The sequence below is a fragment of the Typopeltis vanoorti genome, chromosome 8 (genome assembly GCF_054136105.1).
Source record: "Typopeltis vanoorti isolate ZY-2024b chromosome 8, IOZ_Tvanoo_1.0, whole genome shotgun sequence".
In the NCBI taxonomy this organism is placed as follows: domain Eukaryota; kingdom Metazoa; phylum Arthropoda; class Arachnida; order Uropygi; family Thelyphonidae; genus Typopeltis; species Typopeltis vanoorti.
Genome location: NC_143556.1, coordinates 89,939,216 through 89,955,955, shown reverse-complemented (window position 1 = coordinate 89,955,955; position 16,740 = coordinate 89,939,216). Strand labels below are relative to the sequence as shown.

Below are 16,740 nucleotides of genomic sequence, written 5' to 3'. Positions count from 1 at the left end.
AAATCATTTCTTAGTAGAATTTCACTTAGCAATTCAGCTGCTTTTCATATAGTGTATAATGAAAAAGAATCTAAACTCCCCTATAAAATTTATGGGTATATACACACCAATGAATTTTTTTCATAGTTCATTTCATATTTTTATTTTTCATACTTTTTTTGTTTGTTTATTTGTAATGAATTTTTTTCATTTTGCATTAATTTAGAAAGTTTTTCTTAGGTTTTGTATTTACAATAGGTCAGTCACAAAACCTCAAATTAGTAGAATTCTCTTATTTTTGGTTTTGCTGTATGCATTATTATTGATAGTTTGATTACTCTTAATTCATTTATTTAAATAAAGTCAGTTTTATATTACTTCTCCAGCATATGTCATCTCAGCAAGCTCACCGACTTGAATTGACTGTGTTGAATAGTTCAATGTCTGAATTGGAGACTAATCTTCAGCAGTCACAAGAAGAGGCTAACATGTTACGCACAGACTTGGCTGCAGCTAGAGCATTATCTGTTCAGTTAGATTCTACAAGAAATGAACTTCAGAGACAGTTAGTAACTGTGGAAGCTGAAAAGAGCAAGGTTAGATTTTCAGATAAAACTACTCTTTCATTACTGTTTCTTTATAGTTAATATAAATCAAGGGAATATAGATGTGGAAAGTCAAACAACTAATTCTAAAAGTTTGATGAAAATACTAGTATTATTTGGTTAGCATTTAATCCACACTGCAATTTTATTTTATTAATTACAACCTGCATCTATTCAATGTTTTTTGAATAGATGCAGGTTGTAATTGTTTGGGAATACTTTGTGAGGAAGGCTATTCCAGATGATAGAGATAATCTTAATCGAATAAAAAAAAGGAAGAGTAGAATCAGTTTTGAGGAATTTGCAATCGCACAGAAAAGGGATGATAGGCAGCTGCTGGTATTGTATCAACAAATGCAACAAAGTGGAGGAATGATGGTTGTCAGTTCATTAGAGTAATGTCCATTGAAGTACCTATAGAATAGACACACTGCCAAAACATTGCATCCGTGAGATATAGGTTGAAGTGAAATTCAAAGAGAGGAATCATCTATGAGCCGAATTACTCTCCTGTAGATAACAAGAATTTTCAGGAATGTTTTAGGTGCACCACCCCAAACATGTCAGCAGTATTCTAAGGATGAATTAATATGTGATTTATATAGAGAATAAGAATTGATTGGGTGCAAAAGAGCATTTTGAATGAAAGAAAATGCCTAGTTTTTGTTTGGATACTAAGGAAGTTATAGTTCTATCACTAAAAAACACACGTACTAACCACAGTGATAACTTTTAATACATAAATATTTCATCCCAAGTATCTCGGGACATCATCAGGATAGTAATTCAAACAATACTAGGAATAACATACAGTTAGGGTGCATGATTACAATGGAATCTCAATATGCGTGCAGTAACGTATTATAGAAGTAAATTAAAAATATAACTGAACAAAAAAAAAAAAAAAATTAACATATATAAAGATTATTTTACACAATTTTGTATGACAATTTCCCATACTTTAGGAATAGTAAGAACGTCATTGCGGTTTAAATTTGGTCTGTGTAGTAGGGCTTCATCACTTTCTTTATATAAACGTTCATGTTTATATAAAGATCTATGTAAAAGTTTCAACTTTTCCCAATGGATCCTATGGTTTTGATTTTCAACTCCGTGTTGAGAGAGACCAGATTTCTGCAGTTTGAAAAGACAAATGTGGTCTTGATGTTCTGAGATGCGTTTCTGAACAGATCTACCTGTCTGTCCAAAGTAAGACAATTTGCAGGAGCATGGGATCTCATAAACGCCAGGTAACATCAGAGGTGAGAGTTTGCCCTTAGGAGAAGGTAACAAGTTATAGATTTCGTTGATGGGTTTTTAAGTAGTGGCAAAATTGCATTTCTTCATAATTTTTGAAAGACATTCAGAGATGCCCATGACGTAAGGTATGGGAATCCTATGGACTTCTTCTTGTCTAGATTGATGTGGGGAAGTGACTGATGATTTTTTGAGTTGTTTTAGGATTATATCCATTTAGTATGGCTGTATTTTTGATTATTTCTAGTTCTTGGTTTAAAGATTCTTCAGAGGAGCAGAATTTATGTGCTCTGGAAACTAGTGATTTAATGATGCCAGATTTCTGAGCTGGATGATGAGCAGAAGAATTGTGAATGTAGCAATCTGAAAATGTAGGCTTGCGATAGACAGACATGGCGATGGAAACATCTTCTTTTCTTTGAATGTATAAATCCAGAAAGGAGATACCCTGTGGAGATTCTTTTTCTAGCATAAAGTTGATGCAAGGGTGAAGAAGGTTTATTTTATCTAGAAACAGTTGTAATTCCTGTTCGGGATGATCCCAGACTGCAAAGATTTTTGGTTTGGGTTCAAAAGTGAACATTTTTTCTTCCAGGTGTTCTAGAAACAGATTTGCTAAGTTTGGTGATAAAGGAGACTCCATTGCTGTTCCTTCTTCTTGCTTGTAAATTTTACCTTTCCAGGTGAAGTAACCAGATGTAATAACAAATTTGAATAATTCAGCTATATCAGAAGGAAATTTTTGAGTTAATAATTCTACTGTTTCTTTATGGGGAATGTTTGTGAAGAGGGAGACAATGTCGAAGCTAATTAACAAGTCAGTTTTTAGCAGTTGAATGCCTTTTATTTTTGTGTAAAACTCTGTGGAATTTTTGATTGAAGAGGCTGAATGGCCTATGTGAGAACGGAGTTTAGATAAGAATCTTGATAACTTATAAGTCGGACTGCTAATAGAATCTACGACAGGTCTGAGTGGAACATTAATTTTGTGAAGCTTGGGTATGCCATAAATTCTAGGAGGATGGTATGTCTTGAGTTTTTTAATTGTTTCTTTATCTAAGGAGGCGGTTTCATCAAGTAACTTATTTAAATTCCTGAGTTGTCATTTTGTAAGATCATAATCCAATTTGGCATAAGTATTACGATCTCAGAGTAATAAATTCATTTTTCGGTCATATGAATTGGTATCAAGAACCACAGTGAAAAAAAAAAAAAAAGTTATAGGTCTAGTAGTATGTGGTAATGCATAATCACACACTACTTTGAAAATTTCTTTGATGCTGAAGTCATAAACATTGATGTATAATTACAGCCTTGTTTTATTTATTTATATTAGTTACATTTGTGTTTTATATTGAACTTACACTGTATTAAAATATTAAGACACTGCTATATTTCAGAGGAACTTAACCTGTGCACACAACTCAATAGCATGTGGAATGTCCTTCAGCCCTAATCACATGTTCCTCCATGTCTGTACAGAACTATATAAATTTGTAATAAGAGTTGGATATTTTGGACAGTTCATTCTTTTGGAATGAAAACCAGGCCATACATTACTTATTATTGAAGATGTGCTGGTCTTGTATGAAATCTCAGTTCATCTCAAACAAATAAGATAAGGTGTTCCACCAGTTGAGTTGGAATTGAGACTTCATGCCATCAATTTTTCTACATTACTTTCCTCAAGCCATGTCATATTAGTACCTACACTATTACATGGCATATCACTGTGTTGAAAGAGGCATTGATCTATTCTGTAAAATTGCCATAATGTTAGTTAGAAACATAATGTTTCTAACTGAATAATGCAGTTAGAAACAGCTCCAAAGATTACACATCTGTCAATAAAGACTTCACCATTAGAATGAAGCATCAGAAATAAAGTGTTCCTAAGCCATATTACCTCTTCTAAAAAAAGATATAGCTTGATTGCTATATGATGTTGCTCCATGTACCACTAATAGTCTGGTCACTCCCCTGACAAGCCAATTCACCTTCTTCACAGTATGTCCTCTATCTAACAAATGAGTATTTTTGACCAGAATCCAGAGTATTTTAATAAGGTGTGACACCTTTTGGCAACTTGTATATGAAAATATGACTTCTGCATTACTTCAACCTTGGTATCACCTCTGGATCTGGCTCCTACTAATGAGACCTCGATAAAGGTCAAAACCAGTCTGGGTAGTGGTCCTTCCCATAGCATTATACATGCCCACAAGGAGATGTGCTTTGCATTATGGGATACTAAGGCAAGTGATGTGAAGTCATGAGTTTTTTTATACGAGTTGCCCCAGTTCTGGAAACGCTTCAGGCGTAAACTTGTTTGCTTACACTTAAAGGGATTATGCCAAGTATATAATTTCTTGGTATCTCTAATTTATAGTATAATCAAGTGGAAAAACTTCCAATATCATCCTAATAGTTCATAACCCCCCCCCCCAAAAAAAAAAAACCTTTCTTCCAGAACTGTCACTGTGTGGTGTGGCATGAACTCTGTAAGATGTCTGAATGCTGCAGGGGGATATGCTTTGCCATGTTATCAGGATTGCTTCCTGTAGATCTGCATGTGTACAGTGGAGGATTCATATCACCTTCCAGGTGTTGCCATGGCAACGCCTGGACATCACTGCCATAATGAGCCACCATTCAAATATTTCCACACTGTAGCATATGTGTTATCCTGTCAGAACACATACCTGTGCTATCTGCGAAGATGCTCATCATAAAGGGGTATAACTGATCAGCCACAATTGCAATGTGCTTTATAGCAAGTATATCATAATGTGGTCTACAGATATCAAGGCTCCAAGAGATTCTGGAAAACACTCCTGATGCCATAACACTGCTCTCTCTTACCTGTTCTGTTGAACCATTGTAATGAAGTAATTCTTCATTACAAGTTGTAATCTGGTCTATAGATATCATGGCTCCAAGAGATTCTGGAAAACACTCCCGATGCCATAACACTGCTCTTTCTTACCTGTTCTTTTGAACCATTGTAATGAAGTAATTCTTCTCCTAGGTTTTTGTCTAACCCTTCACCTATCATCTGCAGCATAGGTGGAAATAAGATTTATCTAAAAAAGGAACTTTTTTTTTTCTATTCTGAAAACTGTAGGCATGTTCATCATGATTGGGTATAAACATTGATAGAACACCTCAACTATTACACTAGATGCCTTTCAAAAGAGGATACATTGGATTGTAGTCTGGGAAAACATTGCCATTCGTCCTCTGATTAAATTCCATAGCTGAATCTTTATGTCTATGGACTTATACAAAGTAGGACATCCTGCATTCACCACAAACATTGATTGTGTGTGAGCAACCACCATTGGCAACTGCTGTTCTGTCCAGTATTCCCCAACTCTTGGAACAATTTAACTACAGCACACTGCAAAGAGCTTATAAGATTGACAGCTTCTTGGACTGCCAAGCTTCAACCAACACCCTAAATTCCATTATCATGTATATACATATGGCTTACACCTTGATATGAGTACCACTTTGGAATGGCCAATTATGAAATAAAAGTGGTCATAATATCGAGAAACAGGTAATTTTTCTTCTTTATGTACATAACTTTTTATAATTCTTTGTGTTTATGATAGACTTTACACATATATAAAGTCGAATTAAATTTCCCACTCACAACAATAGCAAGAACATAATTTCTTGTCATGTATAACCCCAACATTATTCTTGATAAAGTGTATATTTCCAACTAGATAGAAATACCTGAGGGAATGGTCAGTGAAAAGAAATTTGTTAACTATGGTTACACCTGGAAGTTTACTCTGTGTAGATTAGACTTATGCCCTTTGGTTGACAGACCTGTATTGAAATCTACCTCTGTCCTATTAACATCTCTGTATCAGTTGTAAGAATGATACACCGATATTGGCTGGAACTGGAAAAGGCTTAAGTTTGATTCTTGAGCAGAGACAAGAAATCCTGATACTTTTTCAACTGAAGGTGAACTGATCTCATATGGAAGTTGGGGGGAGGGGGGATACCCAGAAATATGGGTTTTTCATTTCACATACAGGCAAATTAGCCATAGAATAAATTCAAGACAGAAATACTGTGTAGTGAATGGTATATGATGCAGCGTGATAATGGATTATGTAGATGATGATAGGCCATGCAAAGTGGAATTGCATCTATTCACGAGTCCTGGTACTCCAAGACATTCATGTAATAATAATAATCCTGTCTTGAATTCATTGAATTGTTAAGCATTTTTTCCAATGAAAGAGAGGCAAGTGATCTGATATGAAAGTGAAGGGTTTCTCTCCTAAAATCCAAGTTTTCTCTCTGGCCCTGCAAAATGGAAAGCACTAACAAAAGACATTACATTTAGTATCTTACAGAAACATTCTAGCTGAATAATTAGTGATGAAATTTGTATTTTTAAGATGTATTCTAGATTTGACAGAATTTTGATTAAATTTTATATTTTGGTTTAATTAGGACAATTTAAGAGGCATGTATAGCTCAGTGGAAGTAGCACTTGGTCACTTGAAATTAGACTTAGGTTCAAGTCTAGTTGCCGACTGGAGGAACTCTTTCTAAGCCTATTTTTGACTGGTTCCCGAGTAAGTCGATCTCTGGCATGGGCAAGCAGGATTTTCCTCCCAGAAACTCGGGTTTTTCGTCCTGTAAACTCAAGAAAATCGTTCGTAGTACCCACATTATTTTAGACAGTAACATACCATATTAGGGTTAGGTTCCAAGAGATGGCAGCACTTGTTTGCCAGCCTCTTCATCAGCAGCTGCCTATAATTAGTGATAGACATGGGCCAGCTATCTCTGATTGGCTACCAGTGGAAATTGAACTGCCTACTCCCTATAAGGGAATAAAAGGTGTTAGCTGATTTATTTTATTTAATTGTTTTTATTCTTTCAGCCTATTTTAATAATTTTTTGTTCTTATTAATATTGTAATAATATTAAATAAAATAACATAAGTATTAAAAATTGATTATATTTTTTTAATAATGGTATTTTTAATCATTTTAATTTTTGTAAGTTCTACTAGCCTTGCTGGCTTAGTGGTTAGCATATCCATTCTCTAAACGATAAACTATGGGTTGAAATCCCACTTTCATTATGGATATTTTGTGAATATCTTCAGGCAGTAGATGAACTTCATCACCCTGTGCAAAATTACCAACCTGTATTAGAGGTTGGCTTGAAAAAAGGTCCATGTTTGGTGGTCTCTAGGATTTATGGATTATCTTTAGTCTACATACAGTGCTAGAATAATGTAATATAGGCTAATAGCTTTTCATGGGCAGGATTCAAAAAAAAAAATCCCCTTTATTTTTATTCAAGAAAGTCATCTTAGTTTTGTTTTCTAGTAAACTGAACACTTTTCTCAATAAGTATTTGTACTACACACATACACACACCTGTATATGTATCTCTTAATATAACTTGATGGTATATCACCTTATGTCTTGAGGAAATGTTCTAGGGAGTTAACAACAGCTTTAATTTATCTTTTTAAGGTGAGTCTTAGATTGGTTCTTCTGAAAGCGTGGAAAGAGGACAAAATTGTTCTGCTTCATAAAAGGGATGATAAGACTAAGGCTTTGAATTTATAAGCCAGTTTGCTTGTCTGAAGTTGTGGTCAAGGTGTTGGAGAAGCTAGTGAGGACATGGAGTCAGAACTGGATTGACAGCAGCAGAATTCTCTTGAATGGACAGCATGGGTTTGCTAAAGGAAGATTGTGTTTTTGCAATCTGCTTACTTATTGTAATAATGTGATGAATACATTGGACAAACTGGATGCATATGCAGTAGTATATTTAGATTTTGCAAAGGCTTTTGATAAATTGCCACATGACAAACTAGTAGTTAAATTTGAACAGATTGGCTTTGATAGTAGATTAATGTGTTGGATTGGTTGTCTAATAGGTAACAGTAGGATGTGTATGTGGGAGGTATATCCCAGAAGAGGAAAGTCACTAGTGGTGTACTATGCTCCAGGTTTCTGTTTTGGGAACATTGTTGTTTAATTTGTATGTAAATGATATTGGAAGGAGCTTAAATGGTGATATGCAATTTTTTTTTTTTTTAATATTGAGCTCACAAGAGGTTGATTGATCAACCTGTAGTACATTAGTACCATATATGGGTGTTTGCAGATGATGCAAAGTTGGGGAGAGTTATGAGAAATAGAACAATGAAGTAGCTTTGCAAGAGGACCTAAATAGGCTGTCTGAATGGACAAGTTTGTGGAGATGTCAATTTAATGTTGCAAAGTGTGTAAGGTTTTTGAAATTTGGGAAGCAAAGATGGGATAGATTATGGGATCGGTGGGGTCTGGAGGTGATGGTGAATAGGGTCTTGAAATTTTATAGACATTTTGCTAAAATTATGAAGACAACGCAGCAGATTATGGGAATGATCTAGTGAATACTGACATGTCCAAGTAAGGATGTTTTGATTGCACTGTACAAGGCTTTGATCAACCTGCATATGGATTATTATGCACAGATTTGACTGCCTTGTTTTCAAAAGGATGATGAGTTGTTGGGGAGAGAGAGAGTTCAGAGATATAGTCAATTTCTGGACTCTGGAATGTGGAATATGAGGAGAGATTGAGAAAATGTAAATTGCAGAGCCTAGTAGATAGAAGGAAGCAGGGAAACATGATCGAGGCGTATAAGTTGGTAAGGGGTAATTATCAGATTAATGTGGATGAGATTTTTTCATAGAATGTCAGGAGATGGGGGGGGGAACAAGACACCATCCCTGGAAGTTGTATAAGGGGGGTGAGGAGTAGATATTTTGCATGGAGAGTGGTGGGTGATTGGAATGCATTGCCTGAAAGTGCAGAGACAGTGAATGCATTTAAGTCAAGTTAATGAGCTATGCATGTGAGAGTGGGACCTCCTGTGATGAGTCTTGACTCCATGGAGGTCTGTTGATGATGCTGATAATAATAATAATAAACACCTAATTTACTTCTCTAGTTAACAATAGATATCGAGCAGCTTCATTATGAAGTTCAAATCCTACGAGCTCAGCTGGCTTCAGAAAAGACATCAGTACTTAATTTGGAAGCAATGATGTCCTCCCATAGAGAAAAGGAATTTCATAACCATCTTGCAAACCAAGAGCTATCAGCTGACTTAAAGCTCTTAAGGGAAAGACTAGAAGAGAGTGATGAAAAGTTGTGAGTAATATATTGGATTCACTTTCATTGAATTCTTTATTGTGATGATTTAATAGTAATAAGACAGTGGATTTGTTTGTGTACCTAGTACTTCTCTGTTAGTAAATAAAAATAATAAGTATACACAAATTTAATGATTATTTTTTTCTCCTTCAGACTAATATTGCTTAAAAAAAAACTTGTTTCAAAGGAAAATATAAAAAGTTGAATCATATATAAAAAATTTAAACTTAGTAATTTTTTTATTTATAGAAAAATTATTAGCATAATAATTAGTATAATTATGATATATACAAGCATATGACAGTTTTCTATTGTTTTGCAGCACTATATACAGTTGTAAACTACTATAACAAAACTTGACTGCTGGCCTAATTGTTGATCCATTACCCTCACCTGGATCCTTTAAAATAATGGAGAAAGTTATCATTATTCCACTAACTCGAGGGTCACCATTTAATTAGTGACAACAGTCTGGATTCCAACTTTATCTTTTTGTAAGATCTTCTAGCCTACATCACCCACATCTGAACATGAAAGATTTGGAGAAACCCATATTTGTTGCTCTTGACATTTCCAGTTCTTGTTTTTACTTCCTTAGATAAAATTTAGACACTGGCTGTCCACATTTTCCAAAAAGGAAAAATTCAAAGGTGATAAAAACAGGATTTCACAATAGCAAAAGTTAAGTGGACCCACCAATGAAACAATTGAAAGCATTCTTACAATCATGGATTTCACTGAAACATCAGTGACATCAAGGTCCTCCTTCACAAGTATAAGCCACTGTGCTTTTGTCACAGAAGACACTTTAAAACACTTAAATATGCTATATTATGGACTATTACTGTCATCCATAAGGGCAGGATAGGAGATGGATATATCTACGGAGGAGTCACCATCTTTATAGATACCCATATCCCTTTCCAACAAATCTCACGCAACACAAAAATAAAAGGCAGTTTCCATCTGCCTCTCGGTTGCAGTTCTTTTTTACAATATTATTATTTTTTTTTATTCTTACAATATGCTGCATCTCTGACCTCATGTTGCAGTCCATCCCCATACTTTTAATGGGGAATTTAAATTACTACAATTGTTGTTGGTAGTGTGCATGCTGCCATCACAGAGAGAGTTGTAGAGTGTATGTTCAATTGATAACAATAATCTTTCCCTCTTAAATACCAGTATGCCTACTTGAACATTCATTGCTGTTGACTCAACAATCAGTTCACCTTCTATCTATCCATAGAGTGATCTTTTTACATGGTAAAACTGTGTAGTCCATCATGGATATCACAATGGACAACAGAGCAAGCTGACTGGTTCATTTTCCTTCTTATCAGAATTTAATACTGTGTCTGTCAGTGATTATTGTCTATCTGCAATGTAGCCACTTATATTACAGGGTGTATAATAGAAGCTGCCACAAGTGCAATACCATCTAGTCAATTTCCATTTTTCTCTAAACCATGATGGAATACTAAATGCACAGTAGCCAAGAAAGTTCAGATTAAAGTTTGGGATATCTCTAATGATACCTGATGACAACAAACATGATTGCTTTCAAATAATCTTGTTGAGCATGTTGTGAAATCCAAAAGGATATCTAGTCAAACAATATCAAACAGGGATAAAATCCAGAAAATGAAGGGCAAATATTTGCTGTATCCAATCCACTTCTCAAACACACAATAAAATCTATAGTTGCTGATCCAAAAAGCAATTACAGATGCTCTTAGACAGAATTTTACCAAAAGATTGGTAATGTCTTCTCCCCCCCCCCAAAAAAAAAAAAAATTACTAGTCCTTAAAATCAAAACAGAAACAATTCTGTTTTCTTTGAATGACCTGGAAATTTACAACAAACCATTCATGAATAAGAACTGAAAGCTGCTTTGATTAAATCTTAATAAGCTGCTGTAGGACCAAGTATCACCCATTATGAGATGGTTAAAACATCTATTATCATCTTCCATGGATATACTGCTCTGTCTCTTTAACAGAAGTTTAAATGGCCAGTTCTTATTGCATTTTCAATGCCACTCAAGGATCCAAAAACAACTTACGACTAAATTGCTCTAACAGGCTACCTGTGCAAGATCATGGCAAAAATGGGTCCCTCTCATCTTTTATGGTTTCTCTAGAGTAATGCCCTTTTTTTTCCAAGATACAGTCCGGCTTTTGAAAAAATCATTCACCATTAGATCATCTTAAGACTGGAAAAATTCATTAGAAATAATCTCCTTCAAAAGCAGGTATTTGGTTTCAGTTTCTTTAACATGGAAAAAAAGTATGATGCATCTTAGAAGTTTGGTATGTCAAAACCCATATGCAGCTTTGGTCTTCTGGAAAATCTCCATCTTTTCATTAAAAAAAAACTTTAGCTGAGTCTTTCAAGTCCAAATGGGAACCACTCTCTAAATCCTCTCTCCAAGAGAAGGAGGACGTAGTCTCTCAACGGTTAGTTTGCCTAAATGGTGACTTAACATCTTTTGCCATTCCTTCATTATAATCATCTTAGAAAGACAGTTGCATCAAACCATTGACCCACCTTTCCACCTGGGTGCTGCACATGAATTCAAGTTTTCACTACAGTTACTTCAATAAGTGCAAAATATAGTGTTCTTCCTGATATAAGACCAGGACAAACAATAATCCCAGTTGAAACAAAGTTCTTGGGACTCATATTTAACAGAAAACTAACATTCTTGCCTCACGTTCATTACTACTGGGATAACTAGCAAGCCATGAATATACTTCTTTCCACCCCCCCACCCATTTTTCCATTTCTTAAGCTGAAGCCTCAATTATGGGTGTTTAGTATGCTTCTTCCACCTGGGTGCTGCACATGAATTCAAGTTTTCACTACAGTTACTTCAATAAGTGCAAAAAATAGTGTTCTTCCTGATATAAGACCAGGACAAACAATAATCCTAGTTGAAACAAAGTTCTTGGGATGCACATTTAACAGAAAACTAACATTCTTGCCTCGCATTCATTACTACTGGGATAACTACCAAGCCATGAATATACTTCTTTCCACCCCCCCACCCATTTTTCCATTTCTTAAGCTCAAGCCTTAATTATGGGTTTTTAGTATGCTTCTTCCTGAGATAGTATACCTCAGTGGTTGAGTTTCATCTGCCTCAGTCAGTTAGAACTGCAGCTGGAGCAGTCCGAACATCACCTGTTCCTGATCTTTACATTGAAGTGAATGAATAACACTCTCATTTTGATCACAACTCTTTCATGCATGCAGCTGAAATAAAATACCTTCCAGGTCACCCATTGGAAACAAGTTTATGTCCACATTGGGAAATCTTACATAACATGCATCAGACTACCATACACTCCTTTGAATGCACATAAAAGATTTAAATCAAAAATAGTACTGTAGATTGTACTGCATGAATACTAAACCTTAAACATCTACATTCCACCAAAGTTTCTCTTTGGGCAAGTCAGGGAAGCACTCTACATCTTTGCCTACAGCAGCTCTTTCACACAGAGCAGAATACTCTGATTTTCTACCAATATACACAGCTGGTTCAAGGCAATCTTTTCTAGTAAAGGTCCACTTCTATCTTCTCAGACAATATAACATCTAGGAGTGCAGGAATGTTCCTAGCACTCATGCTAGGAGCACTCGAAGATTACCTTTCAAGCACCTTAAGCGGCGAAATTTGGTCTATTTTATACAGCATCTCGTGCACTGCTGCGGAGAAAGAATTTAAAAAAGTACGAGGTTGACACATCAAAAAATTTGAAAATTTAAAAAAGAGCTCAAACTCAAAACCACAACTTCCTACCGAAACGGTAGTAAACCTTTTGTCAATTAGTGTGAAACCTGAAGCACTCGATGCTCTCTCACCTGGCCACAACTTCGCCATTGTGCCCAGAAGAATACCTGCTGCAGATATTATGATACGAATTGAACATGGGATATGACACCTTCCAAACCATGTCGCCAACAATATTAGACTGGATGTGGCTTGTGTTCTGACCAAAGCAAAACCACCAAAAACTAACATGCCCAGTAAGAAAATTAAATCTCTACTAGAATTAAAGAAAAACAAGGAAATAATAATCACCAAAACAGATAAAGAGAATGCCACAGTATTGCTTAACCAAAAGGATTACACAGGTAAGCTGAATGCTCTATTGTTAGATCGGGCTACTTACCTCCCTATCGAGTACAATTCCACTAACTCACAAATTAGAAAACTCCACAGGCTCCTTAAGAAGGTCACTTCTTGGCCTGTAGAAGTCACTAACAAATTAAAACCATTTAACTCCATACTCTCTCCCCCGTATTTATGGACTCCCAAAAATACATAAGGAAAATGTGCCAGTACGTCCCATAGTGGATGGCATTGATTCCCCCCACATACAAACTAGCTAAACATTTGCCCAAAGCTCTCTCACACACACACACACACACACACACACACACACAATACTGGCAACACACCTTCACACATAAAAAACTGAGCCCACTTCAAAGCCAGCATAGAAAAACCTTACACTCAAACACACTGACATAATGGTCAGTTTTGATGTCTCCTCCTTATTCACAAATGTCCCACTCAAAGAATCCTTAGAGCTAATCAAGCTAAATTTCCTCCCGATATCACAGCCCTATTTCAGTTCACAATGAACTCAGGCAATTTTGTTCAAGTAAAATTCTACAAATAAATAGAGGGGACAGCCATGGGTTCTCCATTTCCCCCCCCCCACCCTTGGCCAACTTTTATATGGAGACTTCTGAAGAGAAAGCCTTAAACTCTGCCCCACAAAAACCAACCATATGGCTTCGCTATGTTGATGATGTGTTCGCTGTTTGGCCACATGGCTCTGATGCACTCCTCTCCTTCTTAACACACTTAAACAATCAACACCCCAGAATCAAATTCACCCTGGAAGAAGAAAAAAGCAACTGCCTTCCTTTCTTAGACACACTAGTCACCTGCCAGCCTGCTGGAGCCTTGGTTTTCTCAGTCTATAGAAAACCAACCCATACAGGCAGATACATTCACCAACAATCCCACCATCCCTCCTCACAACAATATGGAGTTATTAAGACACTACACAACTGGGCTAAACTTATTTGTTCAAATGACAATGCTCTAACCACAGAACTAAACCACATTCTCAACACTTTCTCAGCCAATGGCTACCCCCCCCCCCCCCCAAAAAAAAAAAAAAAAAATCCAAAAAATATTGAAACCAATAAACCAACAAGGATTACTCTAAATCTATCACCATACCCTATATCCGAGGCATCTCGGAAAAAATTACAAAAATCTTAAAAAAATACATGACTTAACTTCTTGTTACAGACTATATAAAAAATTGGCATCCCTTATCCGCTCTACTAAAGACCAACCTCCCTCACCATCCACAGACACCTATCTGGTGTATAACAGGTTCCTTGCAGCTGTAAGCTGTCCTACTTTGGCTAAACAGGCAGGACAGCTAATATCAGAATTTCAGAACACAAGGACTACATCCGGTTTCACCAATACAGCCACTCTGATCTTGCAGACCATGTGCTGGATGCTCGCCATAGAATACGGTGAAAGAAAGCCACGATAATACACCGTAGTAAATTCAAATACGAAAGGCTTTTCGTGGAATCAGCCTCATCCCTAAGAAACAATCCAAACCTCAACAAATTTGGTTGCATGAGACTGCCACAAATTTGGGAAACCTACATCAGAAGACCTTCAGCCCAATAGCACAAGAATACCAACATTGTCCACTAGGGGCACCATCAGGACTTTTATGAGAAAGAATAGCTTCCTGCTTCGTCCTCATTTACTGTTTATTGTGCTTATGTGCACGTCTTGTTTTTAAGTTCCTGTGAAAATGGCAATGTGACATTGCGGAAATATTGGAAGTGTATTAAAATTTATTTTAATGTATATCCTAGTATACGTTGTAATTTCCTTAAGCTATTTAGTAAAAAACCATGTTATGGTTTTTTACTAAATAGCTTAAGGAAATCTTAAGATTTACTTAAGCTTACTTAAGATTTACTTAATTCTTCTCTCTTCCTCTGCATGTTTATCCTGCTTTTAATGCAGGGTCTGCATGCTACATTAGACATGACTTTATTAGTACACCCCCCAGCTGGCCTGTCACCGAACCTGCTTTTGGGGGGGGGGGGGGGTATTTTTGACTGTAGTAGCATATGTTTACAGGGCTGGTTTACCTGTTCTGAGGGACAAAGAAAACCCGAGTTTTCGGGAGGATAAACCCTCTAATTCCATATGAGACCAGCTAACTCACATTTAGTTGAAAGATACCAGAAAAAAGTTCCTCATGTCATTAACTGCTGGGTTGCATTACATATAAAAAGATGAAATTCTACCACGGGTGCATGTACACAAATGCATAAAGTTTTCTACAGGCTTTGAGAAATCTGATATACCACTCACATCTGGTGCTCTCTCAGATCCAACATCTTTTACATCAAATCTGGAGACTTTTGCTCAGATGTTTGTATTGGATTCCAAGCTACATGGGATTCAAGGGAAATGAGTATGCAGACAGTGTTGCTATGTTAGCTCTTCTATTAGGCACATGCTTGATTGCTCCCTCGCACCTTAATATCTCTAGTTTCTCTTGTTTTGCACTGCCAACCTCTCACTGAACAAAACTTCTTCCAGGCACCTAACTCCAAAACCATTTAAGTGCAGTCCATCAGGCATATACAGGTTCGATGTAAGTCCATCAAATTCATGCCACATGATTATAAACTGCACACTATTTCTCCTGTGCAGTCTTCTCATTGGCAATCATGGCCCTTCTCAATTCTGTCTTATCATAACGAGACAGCAGACTCACGATCTTAACTTTCTTACTCTTCATTTTTTGCTTCTTCTAATAACTCTTTCATATCTTCTCTCACTGCATATTTCTTGCCTTTAAAATCAGTTGTGGCTGCCAAAAAAATTAATTTGTTCACTTCTTTCTTCTGCAAACTTAAAGCTTCACTAACATCCTTTATCTTCTCACCTGGAAAACATGCTTGAATCCACTTACAATATTATCTCTTTACTCCCAGTTTCTCACAATTTTTTGCTTTTCCCATTCACTCTTACTTTCATTCTCTGTCTTTTGGTGCCACACACCGATCATTTCTCCAGTTGATCGAGCTCTTGTTTTGTCTTGTGAAGGACAAAACATAAGCATGCAATTTCTTTCCTCGCTGACATATCATCATCCACATTATTTTCAACCGCTTCCTTCAAAACTCATATTTCGTGCACTATCATTCATTGCTTTTGCTGCATTCTCCACAACAATTTGACAATCCTGCCTTATATCCATAATATCAGTCACTTCATTACTTAAATTTAGCTCTTTATACTTAAGTAATCAGTCACTTCATTCTTTCACTCCCAATACAACTTGCATGTCTTATACTCGCTTACGAAATGGAGAAAATATTTTCTACCAATAAATATTTTCTCCATTCTTGCTCTTATACCATAAACCATTCACTCTCAGCAATGAATATAATTAGTCTAATGTTGGACTAAATTTTGCATGTTGATATCAGTTAACATTGATTTCTTGGTCACCATTTTCTCATATTCATCAGTGCCATAACAAAAAAAACCTTTTTGAAAGAATATTGCCTAATAATAGTTGACTAAACAACAGTCAGAAATAAACAAAATACACACCATATAACA

At 36.1% G+C, this 16,740-nt stretch overlaps 1 protein-coding gene across 7 annotated transcripts in view; it reads left to right on the top strand.

Moving 5' to 3' along the window:
* LOC150104186 (uncharacterized) overlaps positions 1–16,740 on the top strand; it is a 712,768-nt gene that overhangs the window by 624,324 nt on the left and 71,704 nt on the right. For all 7 annotated transcript variants that reach the window (XM_090396809.1, XM_090396815.1, XM_090396810.1 and 4 more), the window contains 2 exons: positions 366–575; positions 8,832–9,034. In XM_090396809.1, the coding sequence (XP_090252935.1) occupies positions 366–575; positions 8,832–9,034 (413 nt within the window). The remainder of the gene's footprint in view (positions 1–365; positions 576–8,831; positions 9,035–16,740) is intronic.